The sequence below is a fragment of the Poecilia reticulata genome, chromosome 4 (assembly GCF_904066995.2).
Source record: "Poecilia reticulata chromosome 4, P_reticulata-male-v2, whole genome shotgun sequence".
NCBI lineage: Eukaryota > Metazoa > Chordata > Actinopteri > Cyprinodontiformes > Poeciliidae > Poecilia > Poecilia reticulata.
The window spans coordinates 20336534-20360170 of NC_088833.1; the positions used below are offsets into that span (position 1 = coordinate 20336534).

Sequence of the window (23637 nt, forward strand, 5' to 3'; positions counted from 1 at the left end):
CAGCCAAACGCACTTGCTGAGGGAAAGTTGGATGTTCAGCCGTCCTGGAAAAATAAGCATTAATCACTGAATTTCAGTTTTTTTTCCCCCACTGATGTAACAGCTGTTAACATATATATTTAGATTTACTGGACTGATTTTTGGAAGAGAGTGGTGAAATTTTCTTTGATGGCAGAGCCATAGGCAGCTGCCAGGATGCAGCGTGCGTGCGTGCGTGCGTGCGTGCGTGCGTGCGCGCGTGTGTGTGTGGGGGGGTGCGCGTGCGTGTGTTTTCAGGGGTAAATGGACTCTTTTGTGAGCAATCAGCTCAGGTGCAGGAGATAAAACAGGGAGTTCCATTAGCTAATTAAAGTGTGGTTCAGCACATGTGCAAACTTTTCCTCTGGATGCTGGCCTGAAACTAGAGCTGGGCTCTGGGTGCGGGTGCAGAGTGAAGCTGATATTAGCAGGTTTGAGCCTCTGATTCTCTGTTCGTCCTTAACAAAAACAGTTGCACAAGGCTACATGCTGTGATGTACTAATCCTAAAGGGGGCTTGCATAATTTTTTTTTCCCCTTCCTAATATTATTCAGATTTTAAAATGTGCTTTGGCACTGCTGAAAACCAAATACAAAACGTTGCGTATTAGAAATGCCTGATACGGTTTCCGCACTTTGCCGTTCAGCATCGTGGGAATAAAAGAGGTCTGCTTATGGCTCATTTGCATTAATCAGAGACAATACCTAGGAAAGGCATTGATTCAGCATGTAAGAGGTAAAAAAACAATTCATATTAAGTTGCCTGTAAAACTTGCAGCGTTGGCTCAGATGCAAAGAGCTAATCAGGTCCAAAAAAAGAACCTGGCAAGGATCAACTTTTAGCACTTAAGGCCTTCTGCTCCTCATTAAATAAATTTCAACATAAGCTTTGTCAGTCATTTCCCCCGGGCAAATTAATTCATCAAGTTGGTACATGACCTTATTTCTCCTTAATTTTAAACCTATAATCCCATTCTGTAGCTGTCCACTGTCTCCATGACAGATCTGCTGTCCATTCATCATGCTATTAGTAACTCAAAACTGTCCATATGTTACAGTTCATGTGATGAAACCGCTGGTGGAGTAGCTCTGCCACGAAAACCCCGAATTAATGAATGTTGCTTATGTTCAGCTGAGCGGGCCCGGGCCAACTTCCTGTCAGGTTCAGAAAGTTTTCCAGTCAGTCTTTTGCAGAAATGTAATCAAGTATTAGAGCCCTGATGCCTTGATCCCTCACCTCCTCATTGTTGGTGTTATGCTTATAATTAAAAACTTGCTTGAATGAAAGAAGTGATTTATTTTCCAAACAGCTTTCTGCTAACACAGAATTTGAAAGTGTTTGCAACCATCACCATGCATCCGCAATTTGATTTTGTAGTTTGAAATTCTTTAGGTTGCTTTTTGCAAAAGAAGGATGAGCTCGGACAAGGATAGCCGAAAAAGATGAAAGAGTCTTGGCTGGATTTTGTGAACGGCGGAGCTCATGTTATGAAAAGATTCTTCGTGACCTTAAATGTTTTTGCTCATTTACTAGGCAAAATCTCGATCTGATCTTCTAAATTAAAAAGGAAAATGTCAGAGAACCGATTAGTCCTCTGATATTTTAGGTAGAAGGATATTACAGGTCTCTCTTGTTGATCTCAATTTGTTCTGATTTGTTTCTGAGTTTTGTCACTTTAGTTAATGCATCTTTAAATGAACCTACCAATCCAGGCACGGCACAGTGACGGATGGAGACTTTGTCACTGCTGCCACCTTTGTTGTTTTTTTTGCACTGGCGTGAGCTGATAAATGGGTGTCAAAGCAAACTGTTTGAGTCATAAAAACATGCAGCGTGTGTTTGTGTTGAAACCACAAAGTTCAAACAAGGTGACGAAACTAGAGAGTTTCTTTGTCACTCACCTCTTGGGAGGTTCGATATATGTGAACCGGTCCACCAGATATTTTCTTTCCAGTAATTTTGCGGTTCCCGCTTTCTTACAAAGATTGCACTTTGTAGTTACAGACTCTTGCTATTTTTATTGTTTTATCCTGATCTAAATGCATACTGACTATACAGAGATTAGTCATTTTCATTTCACAAATTCGACTGTAAATGCGCAGGTTTAGCCTTCAGTTTTCTTTAAATACCTTTTTGTCTTGGATTAATGGTGTTTGAGAATCAAAGGCAGCACCACAGAAAAATGTATGATTTTGTAATAAGTTTCCTAAAGATTGCATTTCAATGAATAGTTTTAATCCTATCGGGTCTGTCAGTGCGTTATATAAAGGGATATAAGTGAGGGAATAAACTCTTTAGTAGCATAAATGTCACGCTGCAGGATTTAAAGGACCAAAGCGCAGACTTCACAAAGACGAAAATGCCGTTGTAATGAAAAATTGAACAAATAACTTGTGATGACGAACCAGGTGTAATGGGGAACATGGAACGTTGATGGAGTGCAACGGAAAAAGCTGTATATTGCAGAGGGAATGGAAATGACAAAGAACTGGAGGAGTTAACGACAGGTGATTACATGCAGCTGGGAAAGGAGCAAGTAGAGGCAAATGAGGAGATGATTAACAGCTGGGACAGGGAGCAGAATGGAAGGATGAGGTGCAAAACGAAGAAAAGGAAGGAGAAAGGAAACCTAAATACAACAGAAACAAAGAGAAAAGAAAAAAAACATCCTAAACAATGAAAACTGAACTAATACATGTAATACACTGAAAGAACCACACATAAGTATGAACAAACAATAAAGAAATGGAAAGAAATAACTGAAATTAAAAGTTTAAACAACCTAATAATCACAACAATAGAAGGTGCTTAAGGTATTTCTGAGTAGTTTGTATTTTCACCAAGATGGAAAAAGGCCTCAGCATTGCATTAAGCACATTTAAACTTTTTAAATGACAATAAGATCCTACCTGGATGTTGTAGATTGAGCACAAATTATTGCATGGTTTTTTTGTCCAAGTGTTGCTAAGAGTAAAATGACAGCAACTCTAACTTTAATGCTGATTGTATCAGTAATTACCCAACTACTATTTTTATTGTTTATCAATCAATTCTAAATGTATAATAAATTGTGAAGAACACCTCAACACTCTGAAATGTTTGTCCCCAGAGTGGGGAAATAATGCATATTGGTTTTGTTTTGTTTTTTCGTTAAACTTCATGTTTTATTTTTTCAAGGCATGAGAAATGGAGCATTTAAAAAAAATGTTTAGTTGAAGTTGTATTAAACCGTAGCTGCAGATGTTGAGCTGGAGCTACCTTGCTTCTAACCACATAAGCAGGTATCAAAGCATTCAGGATTTGCTACATGCGATACACTTTAATTGCATTTGTCTGGAATGCAGTGTTTTGAGTTTGCCCATTTCCTTTGCATTTAATCACGCCCTGGTATTGGAAACCTGACGACCCAGAGCAGTGGCTCGATGCACATTACAAAACGCTTGTGTCATTTCTATGTCCCATCCAAAGCCTTAATCAGTTTAACCTTTCTGCTGAGCCAGATCAGTTTACTAATACATAAGAGATTTGAAACCATAGGGTGGCTGTGTTGGTTCTCCCAGTTGATCAGGGGGCTGGGCAGGGTTGAAAAACACAGGTTCTTCAATAGAACGGGATATCTGAATGACAAAATACACCGAAATCCTTTTGGTAAACTTTATTAAAGGATTTCTGAACAATATTATATGTTCAAAAATCAAATATAGAACCATAGGGAGTGCCCAGATCCTCCAGGTGAGCTGCTAAAAGAACATACAAACATAGTCAGAAAGCTTTTAGTAAGCATGGCCAAACCAATAAGTTAGCATAAACCTAACTTGTGCTAAGCAGCATAAGTTAGGAACAAATCTGCGCACAACACACAAGTCATAAGCATACACATACCCAAGGAAATGTACTCCTATAATCACACAAATGTCACCAGAATCACTCATAAGTTTAACATTAAAGTATTAGAGATCCAGTTCATACATCTCACACAAGTGAGGAAATATCGAAGTTAATCTTGCGTATCCAAAAACAGTGGAACGTCTGAATGCAAATGTACCTCTTTCTGACGTTCACTTTGTCTTTGCAATTATTATTTGTGAGCACATTTCCATATTGAAAATAAGGGAAAATAAAATAAGTATGCACCCTGACTAAAACATGAACAATACACAAAATTAGAGTCGATATCAGCATGTAACTAATCTTATATTATAACATTGCTAGGAGCACTTCACAGTGACATAATAATGCAACAATACACACAATTAACTTTTGTTATGACTTGAGGAAATACACCACTGGGTGGAGCTCATCCTGTTGCACTGTGCTCTACGTTGCAACAAATAATTTTGGCATTATTGACATCCCATACTAACTGTTTAGAAGTACTAGTAGACATCACTATCTTTAAGCTTGCAATTAAAAATAAATCAGTTCATTGACACTTGCTTATGACTAAAAATCTAAAGCAAAGTCACACAGCATTGCCGTTGTGTAGAGTTATCCAGCATGATGCAGCTTTATTTGAAACCATGACACTGAAGCTGGTCTGTGCTAGAAACTGCAACAGTTGAGGAGCCATTTTTATGATTTTTTTTTTTGCCTTGGTTAGTCCTGAGTCTGTTTCTGTTAGAAACAAGCTGAAGATGTCCCAAAGGAAGCACATGCTACACCTGATTAGGAGAGTCTTTAGACATGTTTTTGATGCTGTTAATGTCGTTAGTGTGACTATCTCCTCCTCCTGGCATTGCTCAGACGTTCAAACTTTTTTTTTTTTTGTCTGTACTGCTAACGTCTGTTGTTTCCAAAGTTGGGGTCTTCAGCATTGTCTTCAGAGTTGGAAAAAAATTGTACTAACAAGTACATGAAAGCAACCTATTGCTAGTTGATGCTGCTTGCGTTTTCCATCATACCAATATTCCATTAACTTCCTAACAATATTGGAAACTCGACACACAATCAGTGTCAAAGTTCTCTTCAAATGTTATTTTGAAAATAGAAATATTTGACTGTTACAGCAGCAGACAGAATAAAAGAGAAAACTAAGTCTTGAGCCAACTTTTACATTACTCCAGTTATTTTTTGTTTTTATGCAACCGGGTTTATTGGGTCTCAGTTGTAGTGCTTTCTGTCATAGATCATATTTGTTAGCGGTGGGGGAAAATACACTTGTGACCAACTCATAATTACAGCCCTACTCTGTAGGATATTATTAGCCAAATACAGCTTCAGTTTTTCTTTCCTCTGAGGCTGCTACTAACTCCCACATTACATGCTGTGTTTATGCTGAAAACAATCCCTTTGCAAATAGCTTGAACGTTTACCAGCAGTTAGCTGGTCCTGTGCAAGTGTGGAATTTATCTGCAGCGCTTCCAAAGTTGTTAGTGTTGCAGAGGCCATTGCAGACATCCGAATCCAGAGCGACGACTACCCGTAAAACCTTCAACGAAACATGCAAACGCAAGCGACACAACTGGGACTACTTTGGACTTTGGGTCACAGCATAATCCAAGGACAGCGGTATCCTTACACCCAGCCAGCTGCACGCCACACCACAGCAGGCAAACCCAGAGCTGAGGCTAGAGTATGTGAGAACAGAGCCGCTACCGTACAAAATAAACACCGAGGGAAGTATGGGTAAATTACGTAGCGAAAGACGTGTTTACGTTTAGGGTGTCGGGTTTAAATTATGTACTGCTGTGTTTTGCGGTCGGTGTGCCGGATTTAATTTGAATGTTTGCAAGAAGACGTGAAGGCTGAAAGAAGAGGAGCCAGACGGCCAATCCAGCTCCTCTGATGTCATCGCAGAAATCACTTTTTTTTTGTGAATTCATCACAAGCCGTTACGCATGATGAGCGAGTTGGTATGGGGGGCCTGTGATGCATTTTTAATTCAGAAACCGAGAGTTTGAATCAAACTTTCCATAAGGTGAGACTGTGATGTGTGTGTGCTTACGGTTTGGTGTGCAGCTCCTCTGACAGAGTGAGACCTTAGATAGATTTGAATGGAAGGATCAGTGATGAATTCCACGTATTGCGGTGTTATATGGCACATAATGTTTATTAAAGCGGTGAGATCACCCTGAAATCTCGTCTAATTCGCTGATCGATGATGAAAGGGAGCTTAGACGAATTTGGGAAAGAAATACAACTAAAACCATCATAGTGGGGCACACAAGGACACGGCACACAAAATGATCCAGTTTCTTATTACCTCCCTTTATGATTGTGTGACCCCAGCAGAACTGGCACTGCAGAGATATTTAAGATGGGCTTTACCGCCGCCCCCATGGAGTTTTAACGTCCCAATGTTCTCCGTGTCTGTTTCTCTGCTTTCTGTTCACTTTCAAACACATCTGTTTCACGTTCAATCTGTTCAGCTTTGGAATCCGTTTTACATCGATGTGAGAAGGTTTATGCAGTGTTTAGTACCAGATTGGCTTTGTTATCCGGGCAGGATTGCAGTAAAAGTAAAAGACTTGTAAGTCAAAGCATATCCTCTTATTTTCGCAAAAGCTCCACCAGCTTCCCGCAGCAGCAGCAGCAGCAGCAGCAGCAGAAGTCTTTCCCACTGTCATGAAGCGATTGTGTGAGAGACAAAATAAGGAAAATATCCGGATTACTTGGCTTCACTTCTGGAAAAATGATACAACGCTGGAATGCATGTCATACATGACTCAAAGTACAGTACTACTAGAAAATGAATTGTAAATATTCAGGGGAAAATGTTTTTATTTAAGCTTTCCAGCTGACAGATTATGTAAAATCAGACTGTACAAGGATTGGACTCATATTATACAGATAATCTAAACATATGCATGAGATATTTTTTATAGAAAATACCTCATATGTAAAATGAGATACTTTGCAGTGTCTAACACTGTGTTAGCTAACATCACCTCAGTAGAAAATACAATTCTTTACGTTTTGTTTTGCATCCTCCAACACCTCGCTGATGGAAATAGAGAATGTTGAGCCTGTTCCCTCAGTCACATGTTCTACACTGAATACTGTCGTGGCTATGTGATCTGTTAATGCTTACTTATGGTGTGTTTGCTGATTGGAAAAAAAAAAAAGGATTTTTGAGTTTTTGAGTTTCCGGTCGCCAGAAGGCAACCAATATCTTGTTTTCAGAAACATTTCCACATCATTTTCAAATTTTTCTTGAGATTTGTTACGACAGTTTATTCAGATCTATGAAATGTTCAAATTAAATACCACCAACAAGGGGATTCACAAAGAGAAAAGGATTTGGCAACAATTTTCTCAAACTCAGTTGAATAATGATAAAAAAATGAAAAAAAAAACAACAAAAAAACTCTTAGGTCTTTTGTCCAGCCTTTGCTGGATTTTTTTCTGTTTAATGAAGAAATTACTTTCAGATTCTGTTTATCTTCTATAAGCTACTCTTGCCCAACAATTCTTCTTTGGCCCCCTACTTATCGAGTTTCCTAATCTTTTTAAGTACAGCCCATGCTCCACAACATGCTGTTGAGCTTAACAGAAAATGAGCAAACAGACAAAAGTCAAAACCCAAAGAAAAACCTTTTCTTTTGCAAGCTTAGAGAACAGTTTGGAGAGACCACTTTAAAAGAATACACAGAAATCTGACTCCTTGGAAACAAAGTACGAAGGACTCAGTTGTGGTTTAAACTTTTTTGCAATTCTGTATATATTAGTTTTCTTGTAGGTCAGAAGACACTGACTTGTAAATGGAGACTGGATTATTAAATAAGAACAGATATCTGTGCACAGAAATGTGGTAATCTGATTTATTGAAACGTAAATGGATGGTGATGGGCCTGCTGAGAGCGCCTGAGCCGTGATTCGACTTGACACGGTAAACGTTCGGCGCAGCCTGATACGTTTCAACCAGCCGTATCCACACGACTGGAAACTGGGCCCCGAAATCCGCAGAGAGCAGAAAAGAACACAACTTTGGCACACTGAGGACTGAACAAATCGAGAGGGCACCGTGGCATCGCAGTTGCACCACATTTCTTCGGCACAAGTCCTTTGTGGTCTGGTCCCGGTCCAGGGCGGTTGCATAAGTGCACTTTCTTCTCCTCCACTCTCCTTGAGTTCCCGAGCTGGTGTTGATCATAACGCCGTGTTGACCTATTGTTTAATTTTGCAGGCATGCTTTCTGTCTAAATGTCAGAGCTGTTGGCATCAAGGTATTTGGCTTGGCAACTCGCTGGGTTTCTGCAGTGTTTATTTGTTGTCACGTCAGAGTTATAGAGTTGCTGCAGCAGGGCATTAAACCTAAACAGCTGTGTCAACTCCGAAACTGTTTAGAGAGCGAATAGTTTTATTTCCTTACCCACCAGATCTGGTTGATATGGGATCACTCTGGGTTTGTTATAAAAATGTTCGGTCAGTAGGCAAGATTTAAAAAAAAATAAAAAATAAAAAAATATATCCATTTTATCAGCTGAAATAACAAAAGTAGGCTTGCAGGTAAGAAGGTGCGTATAAATGGAAGTAAAATGTGATTATGTGCAGCAAAAGTTCTCTGGCCACTGAAAGAATTCATATTTTAAGTAAAGAAACTATAAACACGTTCATGCAGTTAGAAAATGGCTACTGGTTGTCCTAGGAGATGCTGTGGTTTATCGTTAGTCAGAGCATGAATAGTTTAAATCTGTCAAGTCCTGTAGCGATATCCACAGATACCAGTTTTTCCCATTTATTGGCAAAAAAAAAACAAACAAATCAAACAAATGCGCTTTTTAAGGAAAGTAACTGATGATGGTTCCAACAACAAATCAATTCAAACCACACGCGCTAATCAGGCAAATATGATTACACATTCTTTGGTAAAGCGGATTAGCAGAAGACAAAGTAGATCAATTAAGTGTGTTACTACTTTCTTTGCTGGCTGCGTGTGAATTGGCATCCATCATCCCAACAATGGCCCTAAAATGAAATGGAGACATGCAGCTCATTCTGCAGCAGAACAAGAGGAGTTTATAGGTCGAAGGGGGTGAAAGGGAGACGGCCGGAGAGAGCGACAGCGAAAATGGCGGCAGGTGTGAGTGAAAGGCGCTGAATAGACGTGAGCGCTGGTGTCAAAGGACGCAGCAGGATCCTGCATTGACTGCCAGTAACACCAGGCCAGACGCCGGCTTGGAACGCAGATCATGTTTAGGATTTTCATTGCGTAAGCTCTGGCGTTTCTTTTTTCGAGGCGGGTTTGGATTTCTTGAACCGGTTTTATAATTAATGCCTCGGTGGCTGCTTGCGGCTGTGGCCTTGGATCCTTTGTGTTGCGTTTTAGTCGGTTCTTGCGCACGGTTAGAATAGCTGTGAACGCAAAATCCAGAGTCAAAGCTGAATGGCTCCATTTGAAGATTTCCGATGTCAGAAAGATCACAGTGGAATTGAAAAGTGCATCCCACAGCCGAGTCGTCATTGTGTCATTATGGAGGATGGGTGAAATGAGATTCCTTGTTCTTAAATGGCAAAATTCAGTTTCTGTAACATTCAATTCAGCGAGGAGGTGTAACATGGAATATGTGTGTGAAAGAGGCTCTATCATGCTAGAAGTTTAATTTATGGTTTTGGTTCACACAAATAGTTTCCACCTTCAGAGAGAAGCAGTAATTTAGACTTTCTCCACACTCTCCTGCATTTGCATTTCTACATTGGTGCTAAAACACACATACACTGGTTCAGTTTTTTTTTTTCGACTAATATTTTTAGCGTGTCACTGTAACAAATTTGCTGGATGATGAATATTCCCAAAAGTTACTGCAATAACCAGTAATGTTGTTGTTTTGAGACCCTGTTCAAGTTACATAATGATAATGACAAAATAATGGAAGACCAAACTCTTAAAGGTCAATAAACTTTCAATTCTAATGGACATTTAAGACTGAAACAAATTAAATATCCAAAATAAATAAACAAAACAACAGAAACGACAAACAAAATGAATTATGAAGTCCCTGTAAAAAACAGACCAATGAACCAAACTGAAGACTTTTGTCCTCCAGTCTTTGATGCAAAAAGAGAAAAGAGAAAGATTATAAATTACACAAATGGGAATTATTGAGCTCGTTTTACTTTATTGAGCAATTAATTGATTTATTGATTATTGTTACAAGCCTAGAAGAAACTCCAATTAAAAATCTGGAGTAGCCATGGTGCACCCGTCTGTGTTGAAAACAGGGCAAGGTGGGTATTGACTCTTCTTTGCATTTGAAATTTTACTCATTTCATTTTCAGCATCCAGTCCTGGCAAAGAGAGAACAACAGAGCCGTTGTTTGCACGATTTCTTCCAAAAATCACAGCCATGGTGATGAGTCTTTTAAAAACCTGGATAAAATGTTTCCCACAAAGACTCTATTTGCCTTCCTAAAATAATTATAGCTTTTTTTTTGTTGCTTTTTTTTTGTTGCCTAGATAATTTTTTGGCTCGAAGAAGAGGTTATTTTTTACATTTATTTATTTATTTCTATTTATTTTTATTTTTTGCAAAAATCACTCTTGGCAAAAAATTACTTAGGACATTATTTAGGAAGGTGACGATTTGAATTAGTGTTTAAAGAAACGATTGTATCGCAGCAGGTACTTTTTCTTTGTAAATTTCATACAACTGCTGAGACAATTTAGTTTGTGTCAGAGTTCAAGTTCATAATTTAGATTTTTTAAGAGGATGAAAAAAAGAGAAATATTGTCAAGATATTTAAATAGAAATAGAAAAATATAAACTTACAGAAATGACAATTCTATGTATGTTCAAGCATCAACTCCACTTTTAGTTCACCCATCTGGTTTAGTTTAGTTTAGTCATCTGTAAAATATGCCTACATTTTTCAAAAAGTCGATATAAAATGAAAATTCAAGTCAAACTATGTCTGTGTGATCAGTTGGATTTCTTCTAAAACGGCAAAATACTAAACTGTGTAACTGTGTTTTTTTTACTTGAGAATGTAACACTGCGTTCCTTTTTCCCATAATCTGGTGAACCTGTAAACTCCAGGTAGCCCATTTGAAAGAAAATTACATTTTAGCTCTCTAATTTGATGCAGGGCTGCACAGGTGTACGCTATTTTGGACAGGGGTTCTGGGCAGCCTGGATCATATAAGGTGAAGTGGTTCCATAAACCCCTCAGCATGTTGCGACCACTTTGACAAGTCTTTGCTGCAGAAACACAAAGTTCAGATCCATCACTGCACTTCCTCCTCAATCATCCACTAACAGCCTCTGGGAAGAACAAAACAGCTCAGCTGGGTCATTATGTGAGCCCCACTTAGTCATCATAGGACTGCTTCCTGTTGTGCCATCAACATAGTTTTTAATTTGACCGAGAAACTGTTCAGGCATGAGTGCAAAAAGGCTGTTAACAGCAATTTCTTTGGTCATTTAAATGACTACTTCCTCCTACCAATTTATCGGTTGAGTTCTCGCTCTGTGTGCATCTGGACAACACTCCTTTCCTGTTTTCATCAACCTTTTTTTTTTTTTTTTTTTTTTTTGGAGAATTGTGATCATTCTTACTCACATATAAAAAAGATGGGTAACAGAAGAAGATAGGCTCTGGAAATATGGAAAACAGTTGCGTATAAAGCAACCCCTTCCTTTTTGACGTATCGAAATAATATGCCCAAATAATATTTTTATGTCTAATTAAAGGCGTATCCGCAGCAGACAAGGCTGGCTGCTTGATGTGGAGTGGAAATCAAATGATATGTGTAAACTATGTAATGCGAATGTTTTACCTAAGCTGATTTTAATATTACATCCTAACAAAGTGCATGAGAAACCCGTCTCTCCTTAGCTCGTCTCGGATCATATGGATATAATTTCATCCATTTACGTTTTTCTGCACTTTGCTGTGGTTGCCACAGGGCATTTGGAAGCAGGAAGATTAAACACACATGTTCCTCTCTTCTGTAGCTGGGGCACTGTGCTGCACCTCCTCCCCTGTGTATAGATCCTGAAGTGTTGGTGGTTTTCCTCTTGATAAACCAACTCTTTCCTCTAAACCTTTTTTTTTTTTTTTTTTTACTTAAACTGTTATACATCCTAATTTGAGCCGTGGCAGTTTATATATTGTTGGCTGATTGAAAATTTGTATTTCTGTGTTGCTTTCCTGTAAAGAGTCCAGGATTTGTCTGATGAGCTTTGAGAATGTATTTCCTCTATCTCACACCTTTAGAACATGAGTAATTGTAACTTAATTGTAAATCAAGATGCTCCTTGGTCAGATCACTTTACCAGCTTTCAGACTGAGGGTGACTGTCACATTAAAACACTGTGAAATCTGCAGCCATTAACTGTGTTTTACCTGTATGTCATTTCTGATCAACCTGAGCTAATAATATTATTGCTGCAGTCTTTGGCTCTTTTATTTGCAAACTATTTTGCTAAATAATTAGCTAGCTCTGATCAGGTGCATAACACACTTTATCCATTAAAGCAGAGATTCAACAACAGAGGTTGTTGTTGGTTTATTAAGAATTGTCAGAATTGCGAATTAAATGTTTTGTATCACCCAGTTGTTACCCAGCGGTGTCTACACGGTAGATATTATGTATTTTCAAATCAAGTTTGATAACTTTCTTAATTTATTTTGCACTAAAAGTCAGAATTTCTGAGATCCAAGAAAAAAGCAACTTAATAGGCTCTTGACGTTATAATACAGATTTGGACACTGGGAGGAGGCAGAGGAGCTCGATTTTTTTCTCAGATTGTTTGTCTCATACCATATATTTAGAAAAGTCCCATACTGCAACTTTATAGAATGTTGTAAAAATAAATAAGCACTCCAGTGAAAGAATTCTGCTGGCTTCTCGACTTGAAACTTTATTCAGTTGGTTGTGAATCCTTTCCCAAATCCAAGTTCAGTCTTCCGGCATCAAGGGGACACAGAAATATATTCAAGTTGAAGGGGGACACCCTGTGAATACCTTAAATCTGTTGCAACCGGCAAGTAGAAAGGGAACATTTTGGAACCTGAAATGAAAATAAAAACAAATGTATTCAATGACACTAGTAGCAACAACTTCATTGCGCAAATATCACTTTTCAACAGATGAGCCTCTTTACATCTTCTGATCCTCTTCGTGTACATATGTGTCTTCTTGCGTCACTCATTTAGACTTTAAATCAGATTTTCGTTAAACATGTCAGCGGCTGTATTCCGCCCAGCAGCCGTCCACAACGGCTGGTTTGTTCCCGTCAGCCGCAGCTCCGGCAGGTTGCTAATGAGCCGCTGCCTGCGAGCCGAGTCCCACACTGCTGCCTTTTTGCTCCTGACACTGTTTGGTCTTTTCCCTGCCAGTCAAGAGTAATTTCCCATGAAGGCCCGAGGCGTGACGCACCACCTCTGCTCTGAACGCAGAGTCCATAATCTGTCTGTTGTGATCAGCCACTTGTCCCGGGGTTTTAACCCTCGCTCGCGCTCCCTTCAGCCACGTCGAGACCCCGCTGTCATCCCCAATGTTTACCGAGCCGCTGAGCGACCCACTCAGCTCTGAGGACGGTGTCAAATGGGGCTGAAAGCCCTCAAGAGTGCCGGTGCCACTCCCCTCGTGCGGCTGCCTTCTGGCTTACCCTGGACGGAGGGTTTTCAGAGAGGAAAACTAAACATGTTTAAAGCAATTAATGTGATTAGCGCAGTTTAAGCTGTTTTTATAGGTAATATCAAAGGCAAAACCAGTCATCCGTCAACCACCGACTCTGTTTATGCCACTTTCAACCATGTGGTGCTTTCTGCGCAGTTTAGATTCGAGTCAGCTTCTTTATGAATGGTGTACCACCTTACTGACACAGTTTATGCTTCTTAATGTACATGTTATCTTAAGAGGCTTTTATCATCATTATGGCTGTAACTTTGATTAGTGTAGTCGGGTGAAAAAAAACAACAACACATAACTGTCTTGGCTGACAAAATGGGACCACATATGGTTGGGCCTGACGGAGACTCTTATTACTACCACTCTTTTCTTCTCTCATTACCAGCAGGAGTGGCATATTTCATTTTACCAGCACTGTAATACAGCAAACCTCCAAAATGAAGTTGACAGTCAGCACACTTTCTGAAAGAAGTAATTTAAACCAGCAGATTGGCTGCATTAAAATGGTTTACTTTAGCATAGATTTATTTTTCTGCTGAGTTCCTGGGTAACGTCTATTCCCAAAGACGTTGGTGCCTTATGAGGTTTTTTTGTTTTACTCGCCAGGAAAACTTCACGCTTGGATTGTCTCTCTACAAATTATATCCTCAGATCAATAATACGCTTTTTCGTGAGTAACATGGTTTTCCTCCACGGACTTCTAACTAATTTATCTTCAAATTTGTTTCAGCGAAACAAATTTCCATAAATATGGAATTTTGGTGCCTAAATACGAGCTTGGTTTGTTTTCCAGAACTTAATTCTCAGCCTCAAAGTCTGCCAGATATATTATACCATGCCCTTGCAAAAGTATTTATGAATGTTTTTGTTCACTTTGTCACATTATAAGTAAAAACTTCTTAGTTTCAACACGGACTTGTATAAAACTGTGATGTTCAAGGAAAATTATATGTTTTACATGTACAAAATCTGTTTTACAACTACCTTTCAAACATAATGCAACAAGGTTATAAACTATATTCAAAACTTTGAACACCTTGAGCACAACATGGTGGTGGCAGCATCATGCTGAGGTGATGCCTTCATACGGCAGCGGGGGGAAACTGATGAGAGCTAATGGGAAGATAGATGGTAAAAAATAAAAAATAAAACATTTTAACCAATAAAGATTGAACGACAAACCTAAACACAACCAGGGCTAAAATAGGAAAACAAATGTTAAGTAGAAGATTCTGACTTACTATTTTCTAGAGAAGAATGAACAAATACTCGCAGCGAAATGGAGCTTGGCAAATTGTTGACTAAGGGTCTGAAGGCAAATACTTGGCACCTTTTTCATATTTTTTTTAATTTCCTGACAGACCAGCATTTTGTGTTTGTCTATCACATTAGATCCTACATGCATATTCAAACTGTCCTGCTTTACTGTGTAGCTCCACATTTTGGCTTTTACGAACTCATGAATATGCACTTAGATTATGCATCTGGCTTAGCTGCAGATGTGAATTGCACTCTGAGGACTTGTGTTCTTTTGCAGCAAAACGTCGAGCCCTGGCAACATTAACGTCCAACAGGACTTGGACAGGATTTCAAAATTTCAAGCGTATTTCTGTTTGGAAGCACTGACAAGTCCTCATATTGTACTGTGTTTGGATACATTAATGTTTGTTTGAGTAAAATTAGCCTAAAAAAAGCGTTTTGCATGTTTTTGTTTTTTTTTGTCTGCAGGCACGGAGAGGTAAAAGTATGATTTTGATCATCCTGAATGAAAGTTTTGTTTCCAAACTTAACTCGGAGATCTTACAAACTCTTTGTGGAGCCGTGTGACACACTGCTTGGCTTGGACAGATTAAGACTCTCTTACTGAGCCACATCGCTGCATTCAGAAACCCACAAATGAGCCAAGGTCACCTAAGACGGTTCTACCATGACGGGTTTGGGTTTCGTCTTTCTTAAATGGAGCCTTGGTGAATAGAAGGCCCAACCTGCGCTGCCTGAGTGAATGAAGGAGGCTAAGAGTGTTGAGCTAAAAGAGAGCTGGAGTGCCGCTGCTCTGTCCTGAGCTGCAACCTGACCTGTTGTCATTCGGCCTAGCTAAAGGTCAGGCGAGAATAAAAAGACGTGAGCTTTAGCAGCCGGATGTCAACTTTACATTTACTGAGTTCAGCCTAACAAAGCATTTTTAATGTTGTCCCGATGGATGATGTTCTTTGTGCTTTATTTTTGTCTTAAAAAATAGAACATCTTTACAGTTATATTTATTTTTAAGGCAAATTCATCTTTATAGGGATAACTAGAGATGATGGTATTTACTCAGTAAATTGATTTGCATACGTATAATTAGTAAGTGTGCATTTTTTTCCCCATGTGAGTGATTATAACCTACAGGTGATGACACCAAAAGTTCAGTTTCTTGGAAAATGCAAATCTTACAATAAAAACATTTTAATTCAGAAATGTTGTGTTTCTAGTCTCTCAGGTCAAGAGGCTGGAGGTTCAATGTGTTTTATCCGAGCACATTGACGGAAAGTTGAGGGGAAAGGAAGCATGAGGTAGCAAAAGGTACACAAGCAACAGGGATAATCACATTTTTGAGAGGATTTTGCAGCAAAGCCCATTCAAGTGTGTTGAAATTCACAATGTGTGGACAGCAGCTAAAGTCGGTGCTTAAAGAGCCAAAATTAAGTTCATGCGTTTTGTTTTTTGTGCTCAGGTGCAGGTTGTCCACAGGAGTGGACACATGTTTAAATCCCTGAACTCAAGAATAAAAACACTGAAGATTTTTTGTTGTTCTTTTACAATTCATGCATCAGAGGGTTAATTTATTAAGAGGCTCCTGTGTGTTTCAAAAGTTATATTAAGTGGAACCTCCCATATTATTTCTACCTAAGAATTTTATCACTCCTAACCTGACACTCCCCCGTAGAGAGTCTTGACAGCGAAAGCTGCTTTCACCCTCCACAATTTGTTTTTGTTTGTTTCCATTTTCCATTTTCTTTACAAGCCCAGAAGTGGATACATGAGAAGCCTCATGAATGATTCACACGTTAACAAATCTGTGGTGCTCATTGGGTGAGTGCTTGGGATCGGATGAGCCAAGCAGGGTCAGATATGAGCTTGTTTACAGTCACTGTCACTTGTCAGTCTAATGGACTATACACTGCCGAATACTTATCTCCCGCTATGCATTACGGCAAAATAAACGACACCGCACTGTATGGCGTGCTCCAGTTTCCCCCTGCAATTAACATGACAGGCTGGGAGCGCAGGCGCTCAGTGGTTTTCACAAAGAGTCTTGGATTGGCAGATGCTTTCAAAAGATGCAGAAAGAAGTGCTCACAGTTGCACCTCCGGTCTTTTTCAATCAGTCAATATATCTTGTAGAATGAACACTATCCTTATTAGAAGCTCCAAAATAGGTAAAAGCGAGGGATGACTTGTTTCTGAATCACTCAGGCACATACTTTGGTTTGTTTCCCCCCCAGTTTTCTCTTTGTAAGCGGTCTCTCCTCCTCCCACAGTTCGAGGGCTGTAACAAAGCATTTTCCCGTCTGGAGAACCTGAAGATCCACCTGAGGAGCCACACGGGCGAGAAGCCGTACCTCTGCCAGCATCCTGGCTGCCAGAAGGCATTCAGCAACTCCAGCGACCGAGCCAAGCACCAGCGCACTCACCTGGACACGGTCAGGAAACATTCTTAAATTCATGTTTGACCTGCTGAAAAATCACCTGGGTGGTCGGCTTCTTGACACGAACCCAAAAGTCGTGTGCAGTCACCCAGATACAGGCTCCTTTTGTCTGTCTGCGAAACTCGAGCTGAAATTAGGTCATATTAAAAAGTCCCAAAAAATTATTTGTGGCGTAAATAGCAATAAATATCCCCCGAGTATGTGATTGCCGTATGATTAAACTTTAGTCATTTAATTTTACTACGTTCAAAATCTACTGCCAAGCTTCTCTGCCTATTTCTACATTTTGACAGAGTGTAATTTCTCATAAATCAGTGAGACTGCGGGACGTTTTTCACTCCCTACTTCAGTAGAAACCTGCTGCAGGTCCTTTAATAATCATCACCATTAGCGCAGGCTGCTGCTCCCACCGAAGAGATTCAGGACGCAAGCTAAAACAGAGGTCTGCTTGTTTCTTCAGAGCGTACAGTATGGAGGTGGAACGGTTGAGTCATTCATCGCTGCCACCCATCAGGTGGCTGCACCGCCACCAACTTATAGCCCACTTGACCAGCATTCTCATGCCAGCACAGCCATGGAGTAAATGAGCTGCTTTGCTTCCACTATATTTCTGGTGTATTTGTTTTTCCTCCCTATAAGATGAATGCCCCATTAGTTTTCTCTATATTTTGCAAAAATATAACAGGTTTTTTCTCACACTTTTGTAAAAATATTTTTAGTAAAAAAAAATAAGTTAATTAAATGTTCTAAGTACAGTGGAATAGGCTTACGTTTCACAGTCAGATTGGAATTGGAAAGCAACTTAGACTTGTCATCCTGTATGTAGACTATGATGCACTGCACATTAGGCACAAAGTGGCCAATATAACAACCTGTTTGCTAGCTGTGGCGTCATATTAATGCTCACTTTGTTGTTTTTACAACTGGATGTTATGTTAAAATGATTTGGCTTGATGCACTTAAATACACTTTAAATATCACCCACAAAATTCAGCCATTTAAGGCATTCAGCATGTCGAGGTGGGCAGGTCTTCATCGGTGCAGACAGAGCTTCAGCATAGCTGAGCATGATGTTACTTGGGATGTTGCTACATTTAGCTAGCAGTTAAGTCCATTTTTTTTAAAGTCCAAAAAGCATGGCTTAGCTGGATATCCAACTATGCTGCAGCATCAGATGCACAAAATGCTGCAAATCATTTATTCAGAGCTACTCTGGTAAATAAAATGAAATGTGAGGTAGCTGAGCAATAGTGCGATGGGATTATAGAAGAATTAAAAACAACAAGGAATCATTTTTCGCTTTTCAAACAAAATGCATTTATGTTGTGCAGAAACAGTCTTTTTATTGTGGAGTGTGACATTTTAATGTTAAAATAAAAACGCAGGAAAGATTTTTATTAGTCATCCGTACATGTTTATTTTGCAAGTTTTGCCGCTCCCACATTTTTCCTATTAAATCATTCAGAACTCTCAAAGAAAAGGCAAAAAGAAAAATTAATGCTGACTTGTGTTTTCTTTTAATTAGCAGTAGATTTTCTTCCACCACCCACATTTTCCCAATTGACCAAATGATACAGCTAACAGACGGACCCAGATGCTGATGACTTCACACCAGCTCACGTCTAAAGTCATCGCTGAGCGTGCCGCAGCCAAAAACACGTCATTCTTATGCTATAGTGACTCTGACCTTACTCAAAACTTGTACTGGATTATTTACCCAGCTTGTGTTTCTGCACTCTAAATGAAGTGTAACTTGGTTTAGTAAACATCAAAGTGAAGGCGAATGAAACTGCTAGAGACGGAGCTAATTGCAGTTTTCCCAGTTTGCCTTTGAAATGACGTAAGGAAATTCAGAGTGTAAATTCGGGGTTATTGTGACTTTCATTTTCATAGGCCGTCCCTAAAACGATTCACTGAACTTGAACCAAATTTTAGGTGCTATTTTTGCGTCCTTATCTAGCGCGTTTGAAAGCAGGTGCAAACTGACATGCAAAAATGTCCGTGGCAAACAGGAGATACAACAGGAGACATTGCTAGTCAGTGATTTGGAACATTTAAAACCTATAAAACTATTTTCCTTTTACAGCCTCTCTGCTCTAGTGACACTTTCCATGAGGACAGCCAGTAGCAAAATCATCACTTAAATAGAGTGAAAGGGCAATTAATTGCATGTTTTTGTGTTTGTTTGTTTGTTTGTTTGTTTTTTTGCTTATGCAGTTTAGCGCTGCTTATTTGGTATCTTTTAAACACCACAGCTTCAGCTTGGCAAAACTCTTCATTGATCAACAAAATGTGATGTGCAAATGTTTCCAGAGCTTTCTCTTTTTTGCTAATTAAGTTAATTATCCACAGCGGATCATCTCCCGAAGCATTTATATTCCCCCTGGAGCTTTTACAACTTTAAGTGTGTGTACATTACTATTTTGTAATATCATTTGTGTGAGCTACGACAGTATGGATTTGTAATGTCAGAGTGAGAGGAAAGAGAACAGGGGAAAATGTGCATACATATATGACTGCAAGTAAAGTTTAAAGGAGGATTGTCTTGTGTTAAAACCTCCTCACCTGATGATCTTTTCTTTTCGTTCTGTTTCTTCGCCTTCTTTTTTCTTCAACTTGTGTGTCTGTCTCAGCTGAAAGGTAGGACTCTACATTTTCTCTAACAAATTTCATTTTTTTTACTATTTTAACGTATTTCTAGAATTTCAGTTCTTAAATTTTTCCTTTAGCTTCCTTTCCTTTTTACCCATATATTTATATTTTAACCAAAATACATCTAAATGTATAAGACTTGGGAAAAATATTGTGATGTTAAATATTTTTTCCTGTTCCTTTAGAAACCATATGCATGTCAGATCTCGGGCTGCACCAAGCGCTACACGGATCCCAGTTCTCTACGCAAACACGTCAAAATCCACTCAGCCAAAGAGCAGCAGGTGCATAAGAAGGTAAGAGATTTGCATTGTGGGTAAAACCAGGATAAGAACGTATATCCGAGTAGTGAGACGGAATCATGCAGTTCAGCCCAAAATTATTCCTGCGCCGATTTAAAATTATATTAATTTAACCAAGAAATTTTATTCTAGTAGGAAATAAGACAGGCAACTCTCAAAAGATAATTGCATAATTAGAAAGGAGTATAAATTATTAGTTTTATTTATGTTTTATTCAATGGCATGTCAAAAATTCTTAATAACAGTTGCATTTATTGGGGGAAAAATCTGTTTTGACATCACCACAATTTAAACATTATTGCTTACAACCATATTACATGTTTCACTGGCATGTCAGTGTTTTGTCTTGGCGATGAGCTCCGAGGGTTTAAGGCTGGAAGGCCTCCTGCCGGTTATTTTTCAGATTTGGCTGCTCCAAAACATTAATGATATTCCCATTCACTAGAAATGTGTTAGTAAAATTAAGAGATTGCTTTCAAGCTAAATCTTTCAGGGTTAATTTTGAACTAAACTAGGTAGTGTATTGCATTTTGCAATATCTGATTCAAAGTCTATTATTTGTAATCACAACACACTTAATTTTGTTGTGCGTTCTTTTCAAGAAAATGCACAATAATTAATCAAACTTCTACAAATTGTGAAATGTTGTTGGTACAATTAGAGAGAAAGTTATCACATACTGATTTGATAGTCGATGTGTGGTATTTTCTTTTTTACCATAAACCTAAATATGCTTTGATAATGCTAAAGCTAATTACTGTAAAGATTTCCAACATTCATGATGAGTCATTAAACAAAGCAGGCTATACACAAAGCTCATTTGTAACATTATAAAAAATGATCTCATAGGTTCGGGTTAGGAATCGTGGCTTCGTGATGCAGTCATCCGATCACCAGATGAGAGGAATTTGCTTTCTTGTGGTTTGAAAGTCATCAAAGTTTATATGAGCAAATTTCCTGTGAGTTGTGACATTCAGTTTAAATAAAGTGGAAATAGTCATTTCTTTATGGCCTCTTTGATATGAGAATCTAGCTGACGTGGTTGGGCTGCTGCAGGGTTTGTGGGAATCCTGTAAATCTTCTGGATCCTCCACATAGAAACTCTTACTCATTCTGGCTACCTGGATGACCAAAGCCCTTTGAACCAGGTGACTCGGTCAGAGTGGACGGCTCGATCTAGGAAACCTCTGGCTGTTTTGTGATGTTATGAGAACACAAAATTACTTTGGATTACCAGGATTATTTTAGGGTTTTTTTTTCTTTTGTCCCTGATAGAAAATGTCGGGAATGTATCGACAGTGTCCTAATCTGTTGCAATAGTGTAATTACTTAAATAATTACCACCTGGGTAGCTTTAAATTTTAGTTAAATAAACACTCTACATTTCTGGAGTATTGTGTAAATTCACACTTCAGTGATATTCGCGTCTCCATTTCTCTTGACAACCACAGTTCCAACCTGAGTTAACGTACTGGAAAACTTGTTTCATTTGTTTCTAAACATATGGAGTGGTAAGCTAATATTAGGATATGTATGCTCTGTTTTAGATCATTTGAGATAATTTGGCTCTCAATGTACTCTAATTAATGATGTCCAGGCAACACTTCAGCTGCTGCTGTCTCTCTTGTCTCCCTTTTGTTTCTTCGAAAGCAGAAGTAAAGTAAAGTCTGCGTTGGTGAATTTTTTGTTCCAGTTACAACTTTCATGGACATTTTAGTGACTCTACATAAGCTATAAAGTGTGGTTGCTGTATGAGAATGATTGATTATAGATTTAGTGCTACAAAAACATGATGGTGGTCTCTCTCTCTCTCTCTCACACACACACTTGGTGACTTAACAAGACCTTTGTCGACACCGCTCCAGAGGGACGAGTTACAGCTCAGCGTCTGCCGATTTAATTGCCCTATGGTGATGTTCTGAGCTCAAATGCTTTCAGCAGATAAACATTCAGTGACATAATTTGTCAAATGTATTAAAATTTGGGCAGTTAGGGATCTTAGTTTTTAAAATTTACATACAACATCTGTTTTATGGGAATATTAAATGATCCCCTTTTCTAGTTATTTTGGATTTCAGTTGGACTTTCACCCTTTAGAGCAGAAGTCCTCAAATCTAGGCCTCAGGGTCTGGTGTCCTGCAGCTTTTAGACGCGTCCCAGGTCCCACACGCCCCAATCACATGTTTGATTTACTTCAGTCAAGTTCTCCAGAGTCCCGATTATGATCTCAAAAGTTGCAGGACACCGGTCCTCAAGGCCTGGAGTTGAAGACTCCTGCTTTAGAGTAAGGCCAGAAAAACAGAAAAGATTCACAGAAAATTAGATTTCTGTGTATCTAATTTTCACAGATGCAGAAAGTTTTTAGTAAAGTTGTAGAAACATCTCACAGATACACCAACAGAGAAAAGTGCAAAGTAAAGATAAGTCTGGAAAGCTTGTTGCTGTACAGAGTGGCGTCTGAACATGAATAAAATCAGAATTTCGTGATTTTAACCATGCAATTTGAAGCTGAAGAACAACTTTAATGATTTTTAAAAACTAGCTGTATTGTGCTTTTTTTTTTTTTTTACTTACACAACTTCAAATATGTGCGTATACCACAGATAATGTTTGAAAAAAAAATTTATTAAACAAGTTACAGAGGAGCTATGTAGCTCTGTTAGACATGAACATGAACTGGTATAATTGTGTTTGGATATTTGGTAGCTCCTCTTTGCATAGATCATTTAAATTGGTTTGTTTCCAGGCAAAGAAACTTTTGAACAAAGTTGACAAACTTCCAGTGGGTTTAAGTTTGTGAGTGGCCGTCCAGATACATAATGGAATAAAAAGGTTGAACATCCCCAATGGGATCACTGGGCTAAATTTTTAACACACAATTTAGCCCAAGTTTCATCCACGAATCTTTAGTTTCAACATGAAGTTGATGCTACCTCTAAATGCATGACAGTTGCTCAGCTACTTAAGTAAAGCGTCTAAATTTTGGAGCAGGGCCTTATTTCTTAATTGTCCCACTGCACTGATATAAAGTTTGCTTCACTGTGGTGTCGCAACATCTTCCCGTCGTTAGCCTTGAGCCTTGGTGGTTTCTGGCCTGCTCTTAAACACCGTCACCAATTTCCATCCATCTTTGGCTGAGATCTGGCGTCAGATAGTTGGACTTTGGACAAAGTTTGGATATTCCAACAAGACACACACGGATCCAAACTAGTCAAGGAAGGCTTTGTGAATGACCAGCCCAATGAATGGATTGTTCTTAAAAGTCACGGTCATACCAGGAAACCGACTTAAGTGCGGTCCACAAATTCTGATGAAATGTTGGGCTTTTTCTACAGGTTAAGTGTCTTTGGAAATAATTTCCCCTCTCAGTAGATCAGGTTGACCATGTTTCATCGCGTTT

At 38.9% G+C, this 23637-nt stretch overlaps 1 protein-coding gene across 1 annotated transcript in view; it reads left to right on the top strand.

Moving 5' to 3' along the window:
- The window catches only part of glis1b (GLIS family zinc finger 1b), a 73116-nt gene that overhangs the window by 43199 nt on the left and 6280 nt on the right, over positions 1–23637 (top strand). The window contains exons 5-6 of the mRNA XM_008407070.3: positions 17116–17277; positions 20121–20231. Of these exons, the coding sequence (XP_008405292.2) occupies positions 17116–17277; positions 20121–20231 (273 nt within the window). The remainder of the gene's footprint in view (positions 1–17115; positions 17278–20120; positions 20232–23637) is intronic.